This window comes from Planococcus citri, chromosome 4, assembly GCF_950023065.1.
Source record: "Planococcus citri chromosome 4, ihPlaCitr1.1, whole genome shotgun sequence".
Lineage (NCBI taxonomy): Eukaryota > Metazoa > Arthropoda > Insecta > Hemiptera > Pseudococcidae > Planococcus > Planococcus citri.
Genome location: NC_088680.1, coordinates 43464658 through 43486922, shown reverse-complemented (window position 1 = coordinate 43486922; position 22265 = coordinate 43464658). Strand labels below are relative to the sequence as shown.

General features: G+C 36.6%; 1 protein-coding gene across 3 annotated transcripts in view; it reads right to left on the bottom strand.

Moving 5' to 3' along the window:
* The window catches only part of osp (outspread), a 116472-nt gene that overhangs the window by 49318 nt on the left and 44889 nt on the right, over positions 1-22265 (bottom strand). For all 3 annotated transcript variants that reach the window (XR_010558367.1, XM_065361625.1, XM_065361627.1), the window contains exon 3: positions 1772-1837. Coding sequence is in view for 2 of the 3 variants with exons in the window: in XM_065361625.1 (XP_065217697.1) it covers positions 1772-1837 (66 nt within the window). In the remaining variant the exon portion in view is untranslated. The remainder of the gene's footprint in view (positions 1-1771; positions 1838-22265) is intronic.

Here is a 22265-nt window from a genome sequence, read left to right as displayed (position 1 = left end):
GTCCATCATCCTCCCATCAGACCACAATCCACAAACCACCGATCTGTGGCCGATTAGCCGAGTGTTTTTCTGCCGAAGCTAACTCAAGCTGCGGCCTCGAACAATACGCGAGCACCTCTAATACCTGCATAGTTATCAATCTTATAAAAGTTACCTCATCGTCTCTCCTATTAACACCTGCCATGATATTGTGCTCGCCGCGCAGATAACAAGCCAGATACTCGTACTTTGGATTATCTTTGAGCGATCGTGTTCATTCAAGGACCGAGCAAGCAGAGGTACTATTTTGTACTTTGGTGGTACATATTTTACGAGCTGTTGCCAACTCTATTCGCTATTATCATCGGTCTCGTTTGATCACGTTTCAAATTGCACGGATTAATCTTTCGTAATATACCAACTATAATAATATCTGCTTACTTTCAAATTTTTTTCTCTCTCCTTTCCTTCGTTCGATGCGATGAAAAATTTTATAGCTATCACGATGACTATAAAAAAAATAAAAAATAAAAAAAAAATGAAGAAGAGTAACGCCGAAAATGGCACCCTGCTTTTTCTTTCATCCAAAACGAATCAATTTGCTTCTTATTTAAAATTATAGGTGCTCTTCGGATACCTCTGTATAAGTTGGGCAGGGCGAATCTGTCGATGGGAAATGTGCTGCTGGAAAAGACACGGACGCGGAAACAATAAAGAGACGTGTTAATTTTTACCGAGCTCGGTCACGATTGCTTATTCAAGGACATGGGCTTTGGCTTTACTTGTACTTATTTGACAATCGATAGAAAAATAAATATACGAAATAACGTCGGCGATCATGACTAATTAGAAACGTGGAATTATTTCCAATTACTATACATTTTTTTTTCAACTTCACCCATAAGCACGCCATTAGCTGTCGTATGAAAATTGCTTGTATCTAATATAGGTTTTGAACCGGTTGCACGCACGTAAAGGACTCACAGTTTCATGTACATACATACGATAAATACGAGCCGAGCATACCAAGCAAACAGACAGCAGTTCATTCGGAGGAGATATAAAAATTACGTAATTTATATCGCGGCACAAATTCAACTCTTCATACGCGCAGGTTGTTTGACCCAGGTATAGCGCCTATATCTGTGGGTACATTAACATCTTGGGTGCATCGCATCGGCTCTGGCTCTGGAAAGAAGAGAGAAAAAAATACCTCCACAGTCCGTCCCATTTTCCCGAACAACGAACCGCTTATTATAAAATCTTCGTGTGACTTAATATACCTAACTGGTCATGGCTGGTTGTAATAACGATTACCGAGCACTGAGCAGGGTGGATATCTTCGACTTGGATAGGTAAAGTGTACCGTGCGCGGATCGCGGATCCCATAGCTCGAGCAATCACGAAATTCTGATGCTGCTCGTTCGAAATTAAATGTTTACGACACCGCTGACATTGAAACAATCATCTCCAGATCTATGGTCGGCTCGTTTGCAAATCTAACAAAATCGTTCGACCTGTCAATTCTACGATGCCTCCTCTTTTTCAAACCGCCTTCGCCTGTGCCCTACCAATCTATAGTAGGCCGCACTTTGAGCACATCTTGGATGAGAATATCCTATTAATCACGAAGCGCGCTATGAAATAGCGTATACCATATAATACACACAATAAAAAATCCATTTCGTTGATTGCAATGTAACGAGTATCGCGCCCGATGTTATTTTTCCTTTTCCCATTTGGTCTAGGTACCTATACTTATTATAGTATTGAGATATAGCAAAGTACTCACGTGTTCGTCCAGCGAATAACTTAATTCTCCGTCGTCGTACAAAACGAACCATCTTCGTTGCCATCTCTGAAACAGATGAAAAAAAAATTGTTTCATTTTCATAATTCATAAATAATATAAATTTGATGCAAAATGTTCAATCAAGAAAAAGAAGTAATGAGTTTACTCTTCAAGAATTTTGGTGCAAGAGCCCTCTATCCAGATTTGTATGTAGGTAACTTCCAACAAAGTGGAATTCCAAGGAGCAAGGGCCCATTTTCGTGCTATCTTTTTTCCAAAAATGGATTGGTCGAGACAATATGAATTTGAATCAATATAAACCGTAAGAATAGATTTTATAAAACTGTTCTTAAAATGATAGAAAGGATCACAAGTACGTACTACGTACACAGGGTGTCCACTCATTTCTGGAAATGATTTTCCCTGACTTTTCCAGGTTTTCCAGACCAATTTCTCCTTTTTTCCAGATTCTTGAAAAATGAATTACACATGCGATCGAGAGGGAGGGGCGGGGTGTCAAATTTTTTCAAACATCACGAGCTCCGAACATCATTTTTCAAAAACTTTTTTAAATTTTGAACCCTCAAACAACTTTTATTGGAACTTGAATAACGAATGATGAACTCGACAGAATACTGAACTGATACTGAACTGAATAGATTGCTGAACTTAATCTTCTTTAGTCTCTTCGTCTTTTCGTCTTTTCAACGTTAGATGGCCCAAGTGAGGCGAGGGTAAAAGCTCTGGAAAATTTACAATTCCAAAAAAAGGACGACTTCAAAAAGAAATATATTTTTTTAATGTCAACATAACTCAAATTTAATCAATAGTTTTTTGAAATTCCAGGGCTCATACATTTTTTTTTGAAAAAAGTGACTTCAGTAACCAAAAAGTAACCAAAAAAGTGACAAAACATAAGTAATACATTTTTAATGAAAAAAAAATGAAACTCGATAGAAACTTGTTTAATTTCAGCAAAAAGCAGGGCATTTTGGCAATTCCTTTTTCCAATTTTTTCCAAAAAAGTTGAACTACAAAATATTTGGCAACGTTTTAATTGAAAAAAAAAAACGATTTTTTTGGTAATTTTAAACCAAAAATTGAGAATTTTTGCGATTTCTGGCAATGAGTACGAGACTTTTGACAATTTCAGCAAAAGAAATTTTTTTTTAGCAATTTCTGGTGAAAAAACGACACTTTAGAACTATTATTGGAAAAGAGTGGGAGTTTTCGGATGCAAAAAACAACACAATTCTTAGCATCTTTTTCGCAAAAAAAAAGAACAAAATTCTTGACAATTTATTAGGCTAAAAGCAAGACTTTTTGCTATTTTTGACAGAAAACGAGACTTCCACAATAATTTCAGTAAAAGGCAGGGCTTCTTAACCATTTTTATCTAAAAAGCGAAACATTTTAGCGCCAAAGAGCGAGATTTATTAATGATACTTACTCATAACTCATAAGTTGATAAAATGCAAGACTTGAAATTTTTTTGCAAAAAACAAGAGTTTCTGGGAATTTGGCAATTTTATGACAAAACCGACCAGCGAAAAAATTACCTGAGCAAAGCTAAGGTGATTTTTTTTATTATTAAAAATGGAAAAATCTGTTTGACGTAACATTTTACAAAATTCTCTGACTTTTGAGTAAAAAATGCTGTAAAAATTTCCAAAATTCCCTGACTTTTCCAGGTTTTTCAGGCTTGATGTGGACACCCTGTATTTGAGATTTGGTGTCGATCTATGCAATTGCCGTCAAAATCCAAAACCACGTTCGGGGTTCTACATATACTGAGGGGTTGAAAATTGGCAAATTGTTTATTTTTGGAGATAAATTCGTGTTTTCAAAATTTTTTCTTCGTAAATATTTTGCAATAATTAGGAAAAAATATTGAAAGATATCATTCCTGAAACTGAAAAAATATTTTGGGACGCAGTGGTGCCAATTTTTTGTCATTACTGCATACTTGAAAAAAAATCAATATTTTTAAAAATGTTTTGGGCTATAATTTCTAGATGTAAATGTCACTGAGTTGCTACTAAAATTGAATTTTTTTGATAGGAAATCCATCCAAGAATATTTCTTAAAAGGGCTAATTTTCTGGTAGAATCTATAACACTCATGTGAGAAAAACCCACCCTCAGAGGAGGTCTTACATGAATTTTGTATAGAAATTTCAATGTTTCAAGCGTAGGACTTTTTCACCGAGTTTTCATCAACTCGACAATTTTCAATTTTTCTTTGAATATGCACAACTTTGCTGGGGGGAGAGACGAAGAACGCTCATATCGCCTCTTTTCTCATTTCCCTTCACGTACAATTCAATTAGGTAAAGTGGTATTCTTCGATTCAGCTTTTATCACATGAGTCACACACCCTTACAAGTTCGTTCACAGCGACCTTTACATCATTTTAATTTCATTCAATTCACGCGAAAGCGAAACAAAAAAGAAACTCGCATTTTACTTTTTAACCGAATTAAAATCCACTTCACTTTTCAACCATCCTTTTGTAATAAACCATCGTCGTACGAAAATCTTGACAAATTAGCGTACACTATATCCCTCCTCATTCATTCAATTTCATAACTATTATATTCCACAACACGGACGACAGCAACAGAAACAGAGACATCCAATTACCATACCCTTTCGGGAACCTCTGGCATTTATAAAATTCGTCGTAGAATATTTCGAAATGTCGCGAATACTACGCAGCGAATATCTTCTTCACATTACCGTCGTCATCGGGGAAATGCATTGATAACCCTTACTAAAACGTAAAGAGGGAAAAATTAATCCTCGATGAGCCTGCTAAAAACGAGTAAGGGTAAGCCGCATAGAAAAGGGTAACATTGGTACACGTGGTAAAACAGTAACACGTTCTATGGTACGATACGACGACGTAGTTTTTGAATTGTTACATCGATACGTTCGATTGAGCTAGGTATACTTCAGAGTTATTCATTACACAAGTTAATAACACACAACAGATAAACGTATCAAAGTATTATAGTACGGTGCTGAGATGCACATAAGTAATACTTGTAGCAGAAGCAATTTTTCCATACATAGGGGGGGGGCTGAAAACGGAGAAGAAGCAGTTTAAAAAAAAAAAAAAAAAAGAAGAGCAACACAGCTCGCATAATGTAAGCATCCGTGTGTGAGCTAATGGAAAGGCACTTCACGTAGGTGTATACGCTTGTACGACATGAATGCACATTAAATGTTAATCAACGACCGACATGATGATGCAATTATAAATGCTCGTGTTTCTTTCGATGAGTGTTTATAGGGAATACAGGATCAAAGGCAGTTGTCTTGCAGGTACATAGATGGTAGATTCAAGATGAAGGAAATTATCAAAATTCATAAGTAAAATCAGGTTGAAATATTGAAATAATTTGACGGGGGTTAGTATTCAAGGGCAGAGTAAGCGGGCAGGGAAGGGAGAGATGTATTTTTGAACCAGACAGATAAAAATTGGGAGAACATCTGAAAGTACACCACTAATCAAAATTTGAGGTCGTTTCATCGAATTTGAATACATAACGACAAAGTAAACTACAAAACGTTTTAGCAAATAGGAATACATAACTAACTATACCAAGCATAAGTAAAACTTATCAGTTATAATAACTTTCCAATGCCATGTTTACAGCTAGTTTTCATGTTAGTTCGATATTAACAAATACGAAATACGACCATAATCGTTCATCAATACATTTTACACATCGTTTCCCTGTAATCCTACGCATTCGACCGAGAGAAAAACGGCCCCGAAAACTTGTAAATTCTCTTAAATCAGCATTTCGGCGCACATACGTGCCAACATAGGTAATGCATATTATGACTGAACGATCGCGATGCATGGTGGAATTGAAAACCGTTTTTGCCACACCTTCGTATCATATGCATACATACAAGAACGACGATATAAAAACTTTTTCTTCTGACAGTTATTACTAAGCCAATTACATTTTATATGGTTAATCGTAAGTATATATTTTCAGCTCATAAGATCCCGAGTCTTTTCCAGATGTAAATACAAACTGTCCTAGGTCATTACAAAGCCTCTCACAAATCGTATCTCTGACTAGTGCCATGGGTAGGTACAGTAGAGTGTACACCTAAAAGTATATATAATTTCTCCGCGAACATATTTTTTTATATCTTTCTCTTCTGCATTGTATTCCAGCGTTGGGAAACGATTAAGAGGTAGATCTTGCACTGGTCGGCTGGTCGCCCTTTTATATTCGGCTATTTAATACCGGCTTTGATATTATCATTAAGTACGGCCGCTAATAGTATCATTGTATTCGATGATTTCATCTCCGTTCGTTGTGTGTATAGTGCCAGTATTTAATAGAGTCGTTATTAGTACGATGCCACTTATCGTTTGCTCACAGTGAACAACGATTAGCGCCATGATTACCTTTCAGTAATTGTTCCACCGAGTTCAACAATGATTTATTCCATATCAATTTTAACAATTTTTTATTTTGAGTGAACTGCATGGATAGATAACAAGATCAAAGCGATGTAGAGGATTGCAGGTCAACACAGATCCAGCAGAGACACTCATTGGTCACAGATTCATGCACGGAAAGTAACAAGCTACCACAAATCCATACGATATTCGTGAAGATTTGTTCAGGTCACTACAGTTCCAGCAGATACACTCATTGGATAGTGAGAATAGTTGCAAATAATTAATCATAAATTCAGCAGAGACATTCATTGTATACAGTGTGGAGGATTGCAGGTGACTGCAAAAGTACAGATCCACCAGAGAAATTCACTCCCCCAGAGGCAATCATTGGATAGGGTCATTCAATGTTTATTCGACCAAAAAAATGCGATTTTGAAAGTCATGTCTTTCGATTTCGTTCAAATTTTGTTTACAATGTCTACCCACCCAATAAGTAAGAAACCCGCAATCAGTTTGGTCCCAGCATTCCCAGGGGGTGGGTGAGGGGGCTCCAATTATTTTCACATTGTCTCGAGGTACTCAACTTCAGCAGCGCATACCTCCAACGCTATGATACTTTGATCAAAACTGATTTCACAGTTCGAAAGGACATTGCATTTTGAACTTTTAAAGTATTTTGAAATTTTCAAAAGTTGAAAGTTGAACTTTCAATTCAAATTTCACAATAGCACTGTAAAAGGGAGCTACTATTTAAAACTCTGAAAAAATTTCTATAGATGTACCTTTTGATGCTTTTTTGAAATATTCAATTTTCGAAATGGGATCTTTAAATAGGGGGAAGCACCACCCCCTTCCCCAAATTTGGGCAAAACTTTCAAAAAAAATTTGGGGCATGTGATATATCGAAATGTATGTTTTTGGTGACGCTGAACACGAATATGACGTCAGATTTTTGATTGGACCTCATCCACTGCCCCCAACACAAATGAAACAAATTTTTTGGACTTTTGCCCATTAGGGGAGGTTCTGGGAGCCATGGATGAGGTCAATTTGAAAAACTAAGGTTATATTCGTGTTCCGCGATATCGAAAACATACTATTTCATGAGTCACACGAATGAAATAATTTTTTTTACTGTCACCCCTTTTGGGGAGGTGCTGATGGGGGCCATGAATGAAGTCCAATCAAAAATCGTATGTCATATTCGTGCTCAGCGTCACCAAAAACATACTATTTCATGTGTCGCATGAACAAAACATCTTTTTTGAACTTTTACCCCATTCGGAGAGGTGCTGAGAGCCGTGGATGAGGTCCAATCAAAAATCTGTCGTCATATTCGTGTTCAGCGTCACCAAAAACATACAATTCAATATACCACATGCCCCAGATTTTTTTGAAAGTTTTGCCCAAATTTGGGGAAGGGGCTTGCTTTTTCTCTACATATTAAAAAATCCCATCTCGAAAATTGAATATGTATACCGGATAGGGAAATCTATTACTTCCAATAAACGAAGAAAGGCTCATCTCTTTCATTACAGATCTGCCTGAGAACACGTGGAAAATCTGTTCAATATACTCGTATGTATATACTTCAGTACGCTAAGGTCACCGACACATTTGTCTCGAAGAGCTGCGAAGGTAGGCGACGCAAGGGACAGCGGTACGGAAAATTAACGCGAACGGATATCGGAACAAATCGCCATCGCCATCACCATCGCATTGCACATGTTATGGAAATGCCGATGCCGAAGAAGCTAAGGTACCGTGGAAAAATAACCTTATTGGCAACATTGCAGGCGATAAAGCCAGTGGACAAAATGTCGACAACGTGTAACTGTAATACATATTTAATAATCTGTGTAACTGGTATATGTATAAGAAAGGGTCATACAACCGCTATTTAGGTAAGTACGTAAGATGGACCGATCTGAAGAGTGGATTTTTTGGTTACACCATAGCAAAGTAGGTAATCATGAAGAGGAATTAAAAGAATTTGTGTTCTGATTCGTGTATTCCGAACATACCCAAAATATATTTTTTCATCGAGAATCAATCAGCATTATAAATATTGCAAAGAATTAATAAAATTTATACTTCACGAAAATCGCAAATCTTGACGAATCTGGAAGGTGAAATGACTAAATTTTGAATGGGCCTTACGCCAAATTTACAAAACCGTGAAAAAATTGAAATCATAATCCACAATAATGGTTAAAACTCACTTTGAAAAATGACAATTCTGGAAATTTCAAGTAGATAGGTAGGTATGTAGGCAGGTATAAACCAACAATCCCAACATATATTTCATTTAATTCCAAGTCCAAGCTACTCTAAATCTCTCTCCTACCTATTTTTAAAATAAACTTCCGTCAGCAATATTGGAGTCATTTTCGCACATCAGCTCTCCTGAACACGAATTTGGAATTGAATTTTCATTTGGGTACACATGTCCCCTCTCCCTCCCACCAAATCAATATGGAAATCCCACCCACCTATTACCACAATTTTTGAAATTAACTTGAATCAGTAATATTGGAGTCGTTTGCACAAAATTCAACCATACCGAACTCGAATTTGAAATCGAATTTTTCTTTGGACACCCAGTTCTTCTCCTTCTTCCTCAGGCCAACTACGGGACTCGGATTCTCCACCCCTATTTTGAGCAGAACATAGGTGAGATGATACTGGAGTCGTTCAATTTCAATTAGAAAAATCCCTCCATCTCCATCTGCCCCCTACCTTAATTGATGATAGAGATGTTGATGTACTCAAAATCTCTGAAATCATCGTTTACATCATAAAAAGCTGTGCTACAATAGTTTATCCCAATTTTCAAAACAATCAAAATGCATTCAACTGAAAAAATTCCCAACAAATTGAAAATCATGACAATAAATACATAAGTACTCGTATTTATTCTGCAAAAAATTCCGCAATATTTCGCCTCATACATATTACACATAATGTAGTCAAAAAAAAATAACACAAAATACCTCACATGTCATTGCCCTATATTCCATTCGAATAACTTATTAAAATCGATTATAATACCATAAAAAAAGTGAAAATATTCTCGCGCCATAAAGCAAACCGCATTTATCTAAATGATTGGCACCGAAAACGAGTTGAAAAAAAAAACGGAACAAAGCCATACATATGCTAGTCATTGATGGTAAGCCCATTAATATGGTAGCCTACGAATAATCGGTGAAATTCAACCACTCCGAGTGCTTTTTTTGTTTTCATATTACATTTACGACAAGTGTGTTTCATATATAGACTATAATATAGTAGAGCCTTACCTCAATTTACAATCTCCCTCTTTTCACGATTCTTTTTCTATTTTTTTTTTCCAACAACTTTTTCATTTTCCTCTGGCGTTACAGAAGTATACCGGACCCGTGTCTAAAAGCTTTTGCATCTTTTGACGATCATCCGAGTGAAAACACTTGGTAATATATTGTTTAGTCTCGCCACAGCACCTAATACCCGTTTATGCTATAGGTAGAGGTAGAAGTACTCAGTCGTATATTTATTCAACCATATCCCTGCCGCAATCTCAATATTCCATGGCATGTTGATTGCAATGGTACTCGCTGGTGCATTTGTCGTTTGAAATTATTGTTAATGTGGAAATTACTTTCGTTAGAATGATCCAGTCTATGAGGATTGCTCGCTCTCATGGTGGTACTGGTTTCATTATAGGTACGTTGCATCGCTCGTATCATAGACTGCGAGATCTCCAGTAGCATAGCAACATTATTGCGCTACGTACAAGTGGATAGTAGTACACTTGTTGAATGTACCGAAATTTACAGATGACGATGTACACCGATATCTCAGCGAATAAAACAAATATCAGATTATGAAAAGCCAGTTTTCTAAACGATATTGATAATTTTCGGTAGACTAACCGGTATTTCTAGTATTACTTAACCCTTCAATAATGCGTACACGTTATAATTCTATAATACGTACAAGATGGAGGTGGATTTTGTATGTATGTTTTTTCCCCTTCATCATCTCTCTCTATTCGTAATCATTCACTCGTCTCGTCGTTGAACTCGTGACGGTATTTAAATTGTAATAAACGTAATGAAAATATCATCCGAAGCCGTATACGTGCGCGGATCGATTCAATAGCCTTCTATCGAGTCCAGCTCTAAGCTCTGGCATCGATGACCGCTCGACCATCTTTTAAAATGACACTTTGGCAGGTCATCGCGTAGCGCCAAGAACCTGGCAACCTGGCTACAGCAGTGGTCAGCTCGATGACCAAATTCTCGCACAGCCACAGTATATAGGGACAATGAGCCTATATCTTAATCCTTAATATTCATCGCATATACGCGTTTTATTTCAACTCGAACCGGATACTTTTATAACGGATTGTGTACTAGTCTAGGTACTTTTGTACATTCGTAAAGTAGGTACTACGTACTCGTCAATGTTATCCAGCCATTGGAAATTGTGACGATTTGATTTCAATACGCGTGTAATTCTTTAACATGCGAACGTGCGAGTCGAGAAGAAATAACTATATTAAAATCCAAGTTCAATTTGATTTAAGGAACCGGTTCGACTTGCCGGTTGCACCAATTAAAAAACTGCTAAATTAATTTTACACTGGCGCACTTATAGTTGGTATTGGTTCGAGGGAGAAAACTAGTATCAGAAACAAAACGTACAAGTAGGTATAGATATATTGAAATAAACCCGTCTATGATGTTATTTCTGCATACAGGGTGTCCCATACAACATTAAGATACACTCGTGCATTACAGAAAAAAATTAAGTAAAAAATGTGTATCCAATTTCAAGCCAATGGGTGATTTTGTTTGTCATCTGCAGCGATCAAAGTAAAAGTGCATTTTTTGTCATATTGGCGACCTTTGAGGACTGATTCAGAGGCTCAGACAGGCGGGACTTCGAATGCAGGAAAAACCAGTTTTGAAAGATGAAAAAATTGGGTTCAAAAAAAGTGTGAATGGTCAGCGGATGCGTGAGTGATGAAAATCTCAAATAAAGTACATCATGAGAAACGATGGTGTCGAATAGCAGTGAAGAAATGTTACCCTAAGACGAGAAAAATAATTTCAGTGGAAAATTGACCTTATATGTACATTGTACATCCTCATTGTCCTCAACTCAGCTCATCAGATTTACTCGTACTGACCACTCGTCAAAAAGTCCCCTTTCAAAAGTAATTATGGATATTTGAAGGGACACCATGTATGTACATTTAGGTATGCTTGCGTATCTCTAACTAAATATAATAAAGAATTTTAAATTATGTGTGAATTTGGCACCCAAAAACCAGATTCTACTTTTAATCTCTTTATCTGCATTCAAAGACATACCCAACTTAATAATTTTTCTATTTACGTTCTGTTACAGTTTCATAAAATTATTTCCATCTATATACCGAGTACTGGTGCTTTTTTTACACCACTTGTATAAATAAATTAGGACAGCATTTAATTTCGTTTTTTTTTCACCTCTTCATCGTAATCGATTAACTCGTAGTTTTGATCGCTGATGCGCCATCTCGATTGCCATCTTCGAACACCACGAATAGGATCCAGATCAGGATGCCCTACAGTCAAGCAGACGAAACGACTTCGCGTTGAAGCGTTTTTTTTTTTCTTTTTCGCCATAATTAATGTAATAATGAGGTAATTCTCGGACGAGTTTTTCGAAAATTATGTTTTTATTAGACGGTGTCGTATATTATTAGATAGGAGTCGTTGTTGTCAGCCAAAAGTATGCTAAACATCGGTTCTGTTTGGCGCCTTTAAATACGTACAGCCGGATCGCTCATCGTGTAAGCAGAGAAGTAGATTGAAACGAACAGCAAGGCGGTTGTTTTCTTCTTATAACGTAAGTGCTTGTGCTTGTCGAGCCGATGATTTATAGCAGATTTCGATCAACAATTAGACTAATGAATCGTTTCTGCGTTTTGGTCTAGATTTTTAGTATGTATTTATACCAGTTCGGGATTAAACTCTTAATCGAGTTTTGGATCGTTTTTTAGAATCTAACATCATTATAAGGGTTGGAAAAAAGGTCACCTCAATCGATTATTTACCTATTTAGTTCTTGGCAGTTTTTCAGTGATTTTAATACCACTGCCATTAGGCCTTTTGCAAAGTTATTATACTGCTGGGTAATTTACAGGACAAGCTGTATTTCTGCAAATTTGCATATTTTTTCTAGTCAAATTTAATTTTGAATTATTTTAGCAATGGTCAAACCTTTTGACAACCGAAATATTCCATGGCCTCTAATTGGAAATATTTCATAAAAAAATAGTGCAAAAATCGTCTTATCAATTTTTTTATGCCAAATAATTTTTAAGATTACGAATTTTTTTCTAAAACTTTTGAAATTGAAAATATGTAGGTAGCAATTTTATTATAGGTATAATGATTTCAGTTTAGTTTTAGAAAACTAATGTATGCTTCTTTTTCTTTTCATTTGAGAAGAAAAATATCTTTTCAGACACCCGGGACGAAAAAGTTTCCGAAATTTAAAATTGAAAAGACTATGTAGTTTCGGTGATTTCAGTTCCTTCCTGTCTCCCGTTTAATTTTTTTCTTCAAAAGATGAACTCTACCGTGAAAATACGAGTATAGGTAGCTCAGGATATAGCTCTTCTACGCTAAATTTACTCCAAAATGAGTTATCAACTTTCTCTATACGATTTATGGGTGTGGAGACATGAAGATATGGTTTCCTGAATACGCGAAATTACTTTAGATAAAGATACGGGATTTAAATTAGTTTTCATCTACAGGATGTGTAGAAAAAAAGACCATCTCTTCCTGGAATAATGAAACTTTTAAAAAAGATAGATCGTACTTATAAATAAATAACATTTGAAAAATGAAAATCTCATTTCTTAGCAACTGCAAATCGTTAAAATTTAGACATACTTAAATTCAATACCACTCTAAAAAAAATGATTCGTTTCCTGAAAATGAGTTTTTCTCTCCAATTTGGAACAGACCAAGTGGGCCCTGTACAAGCGTAAAGTCACTACATATTATGCATTTCAATCTCCTTACGTGCAAAAAAATTCCTCGTAACTTGAAATCGAAAAGAATTGTCATTTTTCTTCGAAAACTTGGCTGGCACATCTTGCAATTTTTTTCCATTTTTCGAATAACTCTATTTTTCTTTGAAAACTTGATCACGAAAGCCAACCAAAATACAATAATTTAAAAACATCTTAATTTATCGCTTCTCAGTCTCATATGGTAGGTATTATAATACATATGGCAGCAAAAAAATTACATTACATGCCAAGCGTCGCCCACTTGAACCACCTGTGCATACTTTTTATTTTCATCTCGACTCGTAATCTCTTTACGAAATATTATATGGGTAAATCAAACCAACATAATTCCTTCTAATGTAAAGTAGTCGACCTTAAGTGGACAGGTACACTGAAAGGTATGATGATGGTGATGCGGGATACGACAGGTACATGTATCTCTTAAATGTTTTGATAATAAACGTCGTGCTTTTGCAACAACATAACATGACTTTGCGGTTTTGCAGTTTGAAAACTTTTTGTTGTATTTTTGATTCATTTAAACGATTTGGATTTAATTTTTGGTGCATTTCAAATTAATTTCGTTTTTTTTTTTTAGGTGACGATAGAATTTTTTGGTTGAATTACACAAAAGTTTGAATATTTCGCCAATTAGCATGCGATTCTTAAATAAATCATGAAGCAACTCACTTATTCTCATTTGAGGGTATACGTCTCATTACTCTTAACAATTGTGAAAAGTCGTACTCACCTAAAACATAGAAAAATACAATCACGGATTAGTTTATTAATTAATCATCAAACTATATCTAAAAATAACAGCAATTCCTATTTCAATTCAAATATACACGGAATAACACCGAAAATTCTAAACAATTCGTCATTTTGTACCGACAGGAAATCAATATAATATCAATCCATCAAAATGTATACAACAACAACGAATCGATCTCATCAACAGCCAGCAGAGGCATTTCAACAACGTCGGACTTTGCCATTCGCGTTCGTCGACCCCGACTCAGCACTGCTGAGATGCAACCGAATCAAGTTTTCTAATTTGGAATCGAAATAATTTATAGAATTCGCTTATCAGAAGCGTAAGGCGAATGCCTCATAGTCTCGAGAACACCGCATACCTTTTTAGAGAACGCGTACAGAGCGTATGGGTATTGTTTTCACTGAAACAAAAATAAAGAGAGAAAGAAAAAATAATAATTAACCGAGTTTTAATGCTTATACGATGGCTGGCGTACATTTACACCATCAGTATACCTAAGTAACTTGGAGTGCGGATACCGGAGCATATGAGAAATGCTGTTATCGCTTCGGTAAATCGATTAAAGCGTATCATTAGCGATAATAAAGATCGACGTACATGGCTTTTTAAGCAGCGGCGAAAATTAATTTTTGTATTTTAATTGCTCTCGCGAGTATCGCGAACAATTCGTCGTCGTGTTCGCTGCGAGAAGATAACTCGAGCGACGACGCGGTGAAGCTCAAGCTGTTTGAGAGGTCTTCTCGGAGCCTCGAGCGAAAGGTGAAATGAATCGATAGAATTTATGGAATTCGTTCATTTAGATTTTTTTCAACATAGCTAGTGCAAAAGGTTCGCAGGAGCTGGCACCTGCAGTGTACTTTATCCGGCTTTGATGATTGAGGAGGGTCACGCAGACGGTGTGATAATAATGATGATGGTGACACGTGAAGAGAAGAAGAAAAGTTTAGTTTATGGCCAATAGCTGGCTTATCAGGATTTGTGGAGAAAAGTACTCGTACATGCTTGGAAAAATAGCAAAATCACCTAATTTTTTTCAGAAATTTGAATTTAAAAATTCAGAATTAAAATTCAAAATCTAATGTGCATTCTATAACATGAAGTTTGGACGAATTATCAACCTGAAAAAAGGTGCCTCCGGTTATAATAGGTGAATCAGCCCTTGGCTCTGACTTTGAAAACATTAATAGGGTATCTTTGGGAGACCAAAAAAGGATTTCAGAGACGAAAAAAGGTCACCCAACCCTCCTCCCCTCACCCAAAAATTCATATTCATCACCATGTTGACCAAAAATTTTTAAATCTCTGTGGTGTGTAGAGGGACTAAAAAAGGTCAACCCAGGGATTTTTTCATTTTTTTTTGCAAAGTTTTATTTCTATAAAATCCAAAAGAATATTTCAAACCGCTATTACTCTGAAACTAAATCCGATGCAGGCTAATTTTTTTTTTGCCAAAATGTCGATCTCAAACCGTGATACATATTTTCCGTATTTTAAAAATTTTTTGAAAAAGTGGGTTAGGATCAAAAATTGAAAAATCCACCTTTTTAAAGATTTTTTTTTTGTTTTTGAGCTGTGTACATTTTCCACAAAAATCTAAGAAAATCATAAAAACAGACCATTTTCCACCACACTTGAAACAAAAATCGATGGCTCGTAATAATAGTCACGTTTTACACAAACTGGAAAAAATGGTAGGTAATCACTTAAAATTTGAAACAAGGTCATCATAAACAAGCATAGCAGTAATAGGACCTCCTTTACCCCGCTCAATGAACGAAATTTGCGCCATAAATCCATTTGTGATTATGTAATTATAATGAAATCGAAACATGTGAATATTTCATTGAAAACAAATGTTCCTTCTTCTACATTTTCGCTTTGAAAAAAATTCCATTTCGTCATTCCAATAAACATACGAATTTCCACGACCTTCACTAAAATATTAACTATTGAAAAAGTTGAAAATTCTCAATCAATAAAGCGTGAAAATTATGCATAAAAGGGAAATAACACGTGCATTTTCCCCAACATGTGACTAGTGGATGGTTCCCTTCTCCCTTCCCTTCATCGCCACAGAAAATAGCACACAACTGTTATAATTAAAAGTTGTGTTTAAAAAGATGTCTCCGAAATTGAGCTGCTTAATCAAACAATTCGATATTTTCGAACTCTCAACTGGGCTCTCCAAAAATTAAAATCAAAACCCTCTCCTTTCCCCTTTCTTGGAGAGTCAGGATAAAAATAATGGCAATTCCGTTATACACCAAACCATCGAAAGAAGCAGGTAAAATCAAGGGACTTTATCACATTTTTAGTTCGAGTTGAGTCAAACTTCCCAAATGGATCCTCAGCGCACTTTCTACTCTCCCTTCCTTGTCCTATCTTCCCATCTGGACGAAATTCTTGGCGAAACGTATCTCGACTAGGCTCGCAGAAATGCGCACAATATGTGGAAAATTTTGACGCAAATAGCGCGGATACGTACGTCAAACTCGTATCGAGAAGCAATTAAGGCGAGCGACAAGTGTACGCGTTCTACACTGAACATTCCGCGGTGCACGAAACGATGATGAAGACATTTTTAGGACACATACACACGTAAAGCACGTACTCAGCGGAGAGTACGTATAGGCTTAGGCGAGCTCGCGCGCGGTGCATTCACTCTATTTAATTCCGCAGTTCGACGACCTCATTGTGTTGAAAAACCTAATAACATTAACCTAATTTTCTTATTAATGAATCGTTTATATCAGCGTGGACGTGCGACATAGAGAAGCTATAGGTACGGGCAGGGTGCAATAAGGAGTTTAATTTTTTTCCCGTCTGATTCCGTTTGATTTTTAAAGCGGAACGTGCGTCGTTGCGAAACATCCCGTTCGTTACCCTGCCCTCGCTCGCCCTGCCTGCCCGACTCATCGGTCGTTTCGGCTGGATGAAAAACAAAGCCGAGTAATTGTCGCTTTTACTTTCATCGCGGCCGCCTCGATGAAAATGAAAATCACGAGACGAAATTTCCGACTGTAATAATTTCATCCTGCGACCACGACTGAGCGAGTTGGCAAAACGATGAAAATATACTTATCTTACAGTTCGTAGCCATAGTGCGTACTTGTACATTTACATTTACACACTTAGAAACAATAATAAAAAATAATGATAATAATTGTAAAAACTACACGATTATAACTTTCTCTAATTCGCGAATACATTGTCGTCGGTATTCGCCGAAAAAGGCGAACGAATGTGGCCACTTTTGGTATTTCAACTCTTTGGTCTCGACAGCCGCAGCCACAGAGCGCGGTGCGGCTGCAGCTCTCTCACCGCACACGGCGAAATGACCCAGGTAATTTGGACGGACGCGAAAAAAAGAATCGTGTTAGGAAAGGTTGCTTACGCTCGGCAGCGGCTCGGCGCTTCTCTTTTGCTGGCTTTCGGGCACGTGAGCACGAGTTTGTGTCATTTTAATGTCGCGCTTCGTGATTTACTGGTTTACATGCGCGTTCTGTTATCGTCCCCTTTTGACTTTATTTATTAACGTGATGAATGACCTGAAAAATGAATATCTTGGCACGAATCATAACGCGCCGGCTATAAATTCGCCGATGGATGATGCAGTTTTCCAAAACGAGGGTTGTCAGTTTCAGACAAGTGTTTGTGTATTATTGGTGTCTTAAGGAGGCTGAGATGACGAGGGATGCGAATGGTTCCTACTTTTTTTTATCCGTGATTTGTGTTTTTTTGTTTTTTTAGTTTGAAAACGTCTTGATAAAAATAGACATCGAATGGATGAAATCATAAATAACTAGAGTGGCCGACGTTCCAGCAATTGAGGATGGACTCTTCGGGATCTCAAAAGTCGAAACAGATTTTGTGATAAGTACCAACCCTCGATCCCGGGATTATGATACGCGGTATAAGCCTTATTTTTCCTTTGTTTCAAGGAAAATCAGACTAATTAATGGAAAATTTAAAATCAGTAATTAAAATCCCATCACGAAACAACTCATAAAAACACCAATTTTTTTTTTTCTAAATAGATACTGGTAAATGGGGTGAAGTTGGCCAAATCTAATTTTTTGGGCTTCAGACAAAAGTGGTGTCACTCAGTATACTCACTGACGAACCCCGTTTGGACCATCGCGTAGAGCGACGTTTTCCGAATATCTGACACTTTTCATCTGCCATTTCTGATAAAATGTGATTTCCCTGTGATTTTTTGAAAATGAGTGGTGATTTCGTAAAAATTCAAAATTTGTGCAAAATTTTGTACAGCAGAAAAATTTTAGTGATGATTTTGCCAACAAGCAAGTGTTTTTTAATAGCAAATTTCACAAAGAATTCAAATTTTGCACTTCCAGAGTTGTATCGGTTCATTAAAAAAAAAAATATGGCCAAAAAACAAAATTTTGCGGACAAATTTTAAAAAGTCTGCTGGAGACTCTAGAACTGCTCAAAACGGTTTGAAACAATTTCCAATCCGTTTGGCAGGTCGAAAATAGGGTATATCTAAAAATTTCAGCTTCCTAGGTAAATTTGTTGAAATTCTGATTTTTTTCAATTTTTTCTCACTTTTTTGATTTTTTTAAAAATTAACCAAAAATTCCGACTCCGAAAACCTCTCAAAAAACATAATGTTGTCTCAATTCACCTCAGATGATGTTAAAGTTGGTCAAAATAGGTAAATAACTGGTTGTCCGAATTCACCCTAACTTCAGGGTGAGTCGGACAGATTTCAACTAAAAAAAAAAAAGGTTCAAACAGGAGACCAAATTTTTTCAAAAATCACCACTTGTAGAAAAATCCTGGGGCTTTAAAATGAGCCATCTCCCACTTTTCTATCTTAATAATATAAAAAGTTGGAGCCAAATAACCTCGAAAAACGGTCAACTTCACCCCATTTGAGTACCTAGTTAGTAGTTACCTAGATATACAAATCAAATGTACAGGGTGTCCACTCATTTCGGAAAATGATTTTTCCCGATTTTTCCAGGTTTTCCAGACATTTTTTTCAAAATAAAAACACCGTAGGTATTTTCAAAATTACCCCCCCCCCTTTCCCTAGCACTAAAAAATCACGTTTTTCAATCCATTTGGTTCCAAGCCCGAACTAAACGAAATTATACGAGCGACGCGAGGAAAATTTTTTCCAAAATAAATACAACAAAGCTACTAAAATATACGTAAAGAATTCCAGATGAACACTTTCAAAAAATTCCCTGACTTTTGAGGGAAAATTGCTCGAAATTTCTGAAATTCCCTGACTTTTACAGGTTTTTTATAAGTTTTCCAGAAGTGTGCACACTGCACAAGTGCACACCCTGAACGTAGAATTCCCAAATTCATTTGTCAGATTTCACAAGGGAATTTCCTCGAGGTGTCCGCCATCTGTTTGAATGAGATCGAGATTCGTGGAAAGAGCATATAGCCTGAAAACCCCCATCACCAAAATCCCAGCCACCCAAAATTCTCTTTTCGATTTTTGACAAATTTTTGAAAATGAAAAATTGGCTATTTTCAGGGATTTGTGCTTTTTTTGATAAAAAGTCCTCAATTTTCAAAACGATGGAAACTGGAATTCCTGGAAAATTTGAAAAGTCGAGGCAAAAGTGTAAAAACTTATCCCGACCTTCTCCCTCGCGCACCACAATTTTTGAATTTTTTGAATTTCAAAAAATACAACAAAAACATGAGTTTGAATTAAAATTGCAAAAAAAGATTTTGAAAATCGTAGGGCTACCAAAATAGTTGATCCAAAATTGCATTCATTCAAGTCTTTTAATAGACCTTTTTTTGAAAACTTGAAAATTCAAAAATTTTCTAGAGACCTTCCTACCTGAATTTGACGAAATTTTGTCATTTTTTCATGAGGAATGAGAGAGAGCAAAATTTGAATTTCAAAATCAAAAAATAAAATTATGGAATTATGTAAATATGCTCCAAAACTCTGTTAATTTCTAGTTTTTTGACTTTTTTCATGAAGTAGAGTTTCTGTGATGAAAAAGTATGAAAAATTCCAAGTTCATCGCAAACAAGCGATTTTTGGGAAAAACTTTAGCATGGTTCCGGAATTTGGAGAAGGAGAGGAGACGAGGAGTTAATGACAAAAAAATCAATTTTTTCGAAAATTATTCAACTCTGGAACTCACAGCATCCTCCTCTACCCTTCCTAGAGATGTTGGTTTTAAATTTTCATGTTTTTTTTTCACTTTGCTTTCTCTCAAAATGACAGCATCAGGAGGTATTTTTTAGCATTTTCCATTGATGTTGTCTTTTGAATGCGAGTCACTTTGAACTCAACGAATGGGTTTCTAGGGGGGGGGGTCCCAGGACGAACGAATCACTTTGGATTTGTCTGAGGGAGAATAGAAGGGAGTTGACTTTTTTCGAGTCCTTTTTCCAACTTTCCACAAACAACTAAGTCAAAGCTGACCCACCTTATTACACCTCAGAGTTAGTCAAGTCCAACTAAAGTGGTGTTATACTATAGGTGAGAAACATTTACCACACAAACGAACGCCTTACACGGGTCATGTATTGTCACACCATTCGCTATCACCAGCGATCACAGATCGGCCTCAGATAGTGATAATCTAGTTGAAATTATGTTTTACCTTGGTCGCTGATAACCTGAGATATGAATATGGCATTCACGTGTTCTTTGTACGTACAATAGTACGTACACGAGTTGTAAATAGACGCTGGGTGCGTTACGTGGCTCACACACCCGTTATGCAAATACTCCTCTCGATGGCATGGCATGGCATGGCACAGAGAGTCGTTGGCAACTACTCGACGTACAACAGTTAAATTGCGGCAAAAAAATGATGCATTGGAAAACGCAGTTCGCCGACAATCTCGTAATACGAAATATAATCCTCGTATACGCCGCCGATAAAATCACCGCATGCCATTTCGAAGCTGCCGGAACCGAAAAAGGGGGGCGTGATCCCATAATACGCGATCTATACGTGCAATAAATCAAATCAACGGCTACTACAGCGGCGATGAAAAGTACCACAATGTGGTAAGCTTTTCTATACACAAGACAATTAACGTCGGAACTGTGCGCCATCGACGACGATTTGTATTCGCGTATATAAATACATAAGTATAATAAAACTGAGAAAAATAATCGCCCCGACCTTGACATAGTTCTCTGGCGAATATACTTACATCTATTTCTAAACGTACTCTTTAAAGAAGAGAGAAAAAACCTCAGCATTCTATAAGTACCTATACTGTACCTACCACGCGCGATAAGTACGCGAACCTTTCCGAAACCGAAATGGTCATAAGTGCGTGGGCCCAGGTCCGCGCCCCGCAGTCGCAGCCTCTCAGTGAGAGAGATAATCGACACGGTCGTAATGCCGCCGCCGCCAGGCCACCACAAAGTCGCTACACAATCTCTCAATATAGTATGTACTAGTACTAGAGGTACCATAACAATCAACCCATAATAACCGGCTTAATGAACGAACACATCTCATTAATATTCTGTCACGGTACGTACGGTACAATTTTTACAGCCGGGTCGGGTCGGCTGGGTCGCGTAATTTTTTCGGTAGGACAAACAACCTGTACAAGAATGCTGGCTGTACCACGTACGAGTACTAAGTAAGTAGGTACGAAGTTTTCAGTACGAGAATCTCAGGTGTATAATAGACTGGTGGAAATATTTTTGAAAAAATTATCACGTTATTTTCTAAACTGTATTTTTACAAAACATACTTTTGAATTGTTTTCGAATTAACTTCGCTCATTCCTAATCTACGTTTATCTCCGACACAATGCTCTATTGTTATAGGCATTCGAATATTGTACCGAGAAACACCCAATACACGAGGAGACATTTTCTCTTTTAAACTATTCATTTCACACGTCTTGTAGCTCGAATCTTGACCTTATGCTTGTACCTGTGGTGTCAATTGTAACTAGAATATGCAAAGATGTTCTGAAACTAAACAACGAGAAGAAAATTACCAAACTTCAGTATTTATGTAAATTTAATCATTTTCTGACAACCACACGTAAAATTCAATTTTTTAAGCGCCAATTCATGCATTGAAGATCTGACAGAGGAACCTTTCAAGGTATCCGCTTCTGAAGATCAGGAATTCCCTTTCAATTTTTGACGAATTTTTGAAAATTCAAAATTGATCTTTTTTGACGATTTATGCTCTTTTTGAAAAAAAAAACTGTAAAAATAATGAAAATTTGCCCTAGAATTA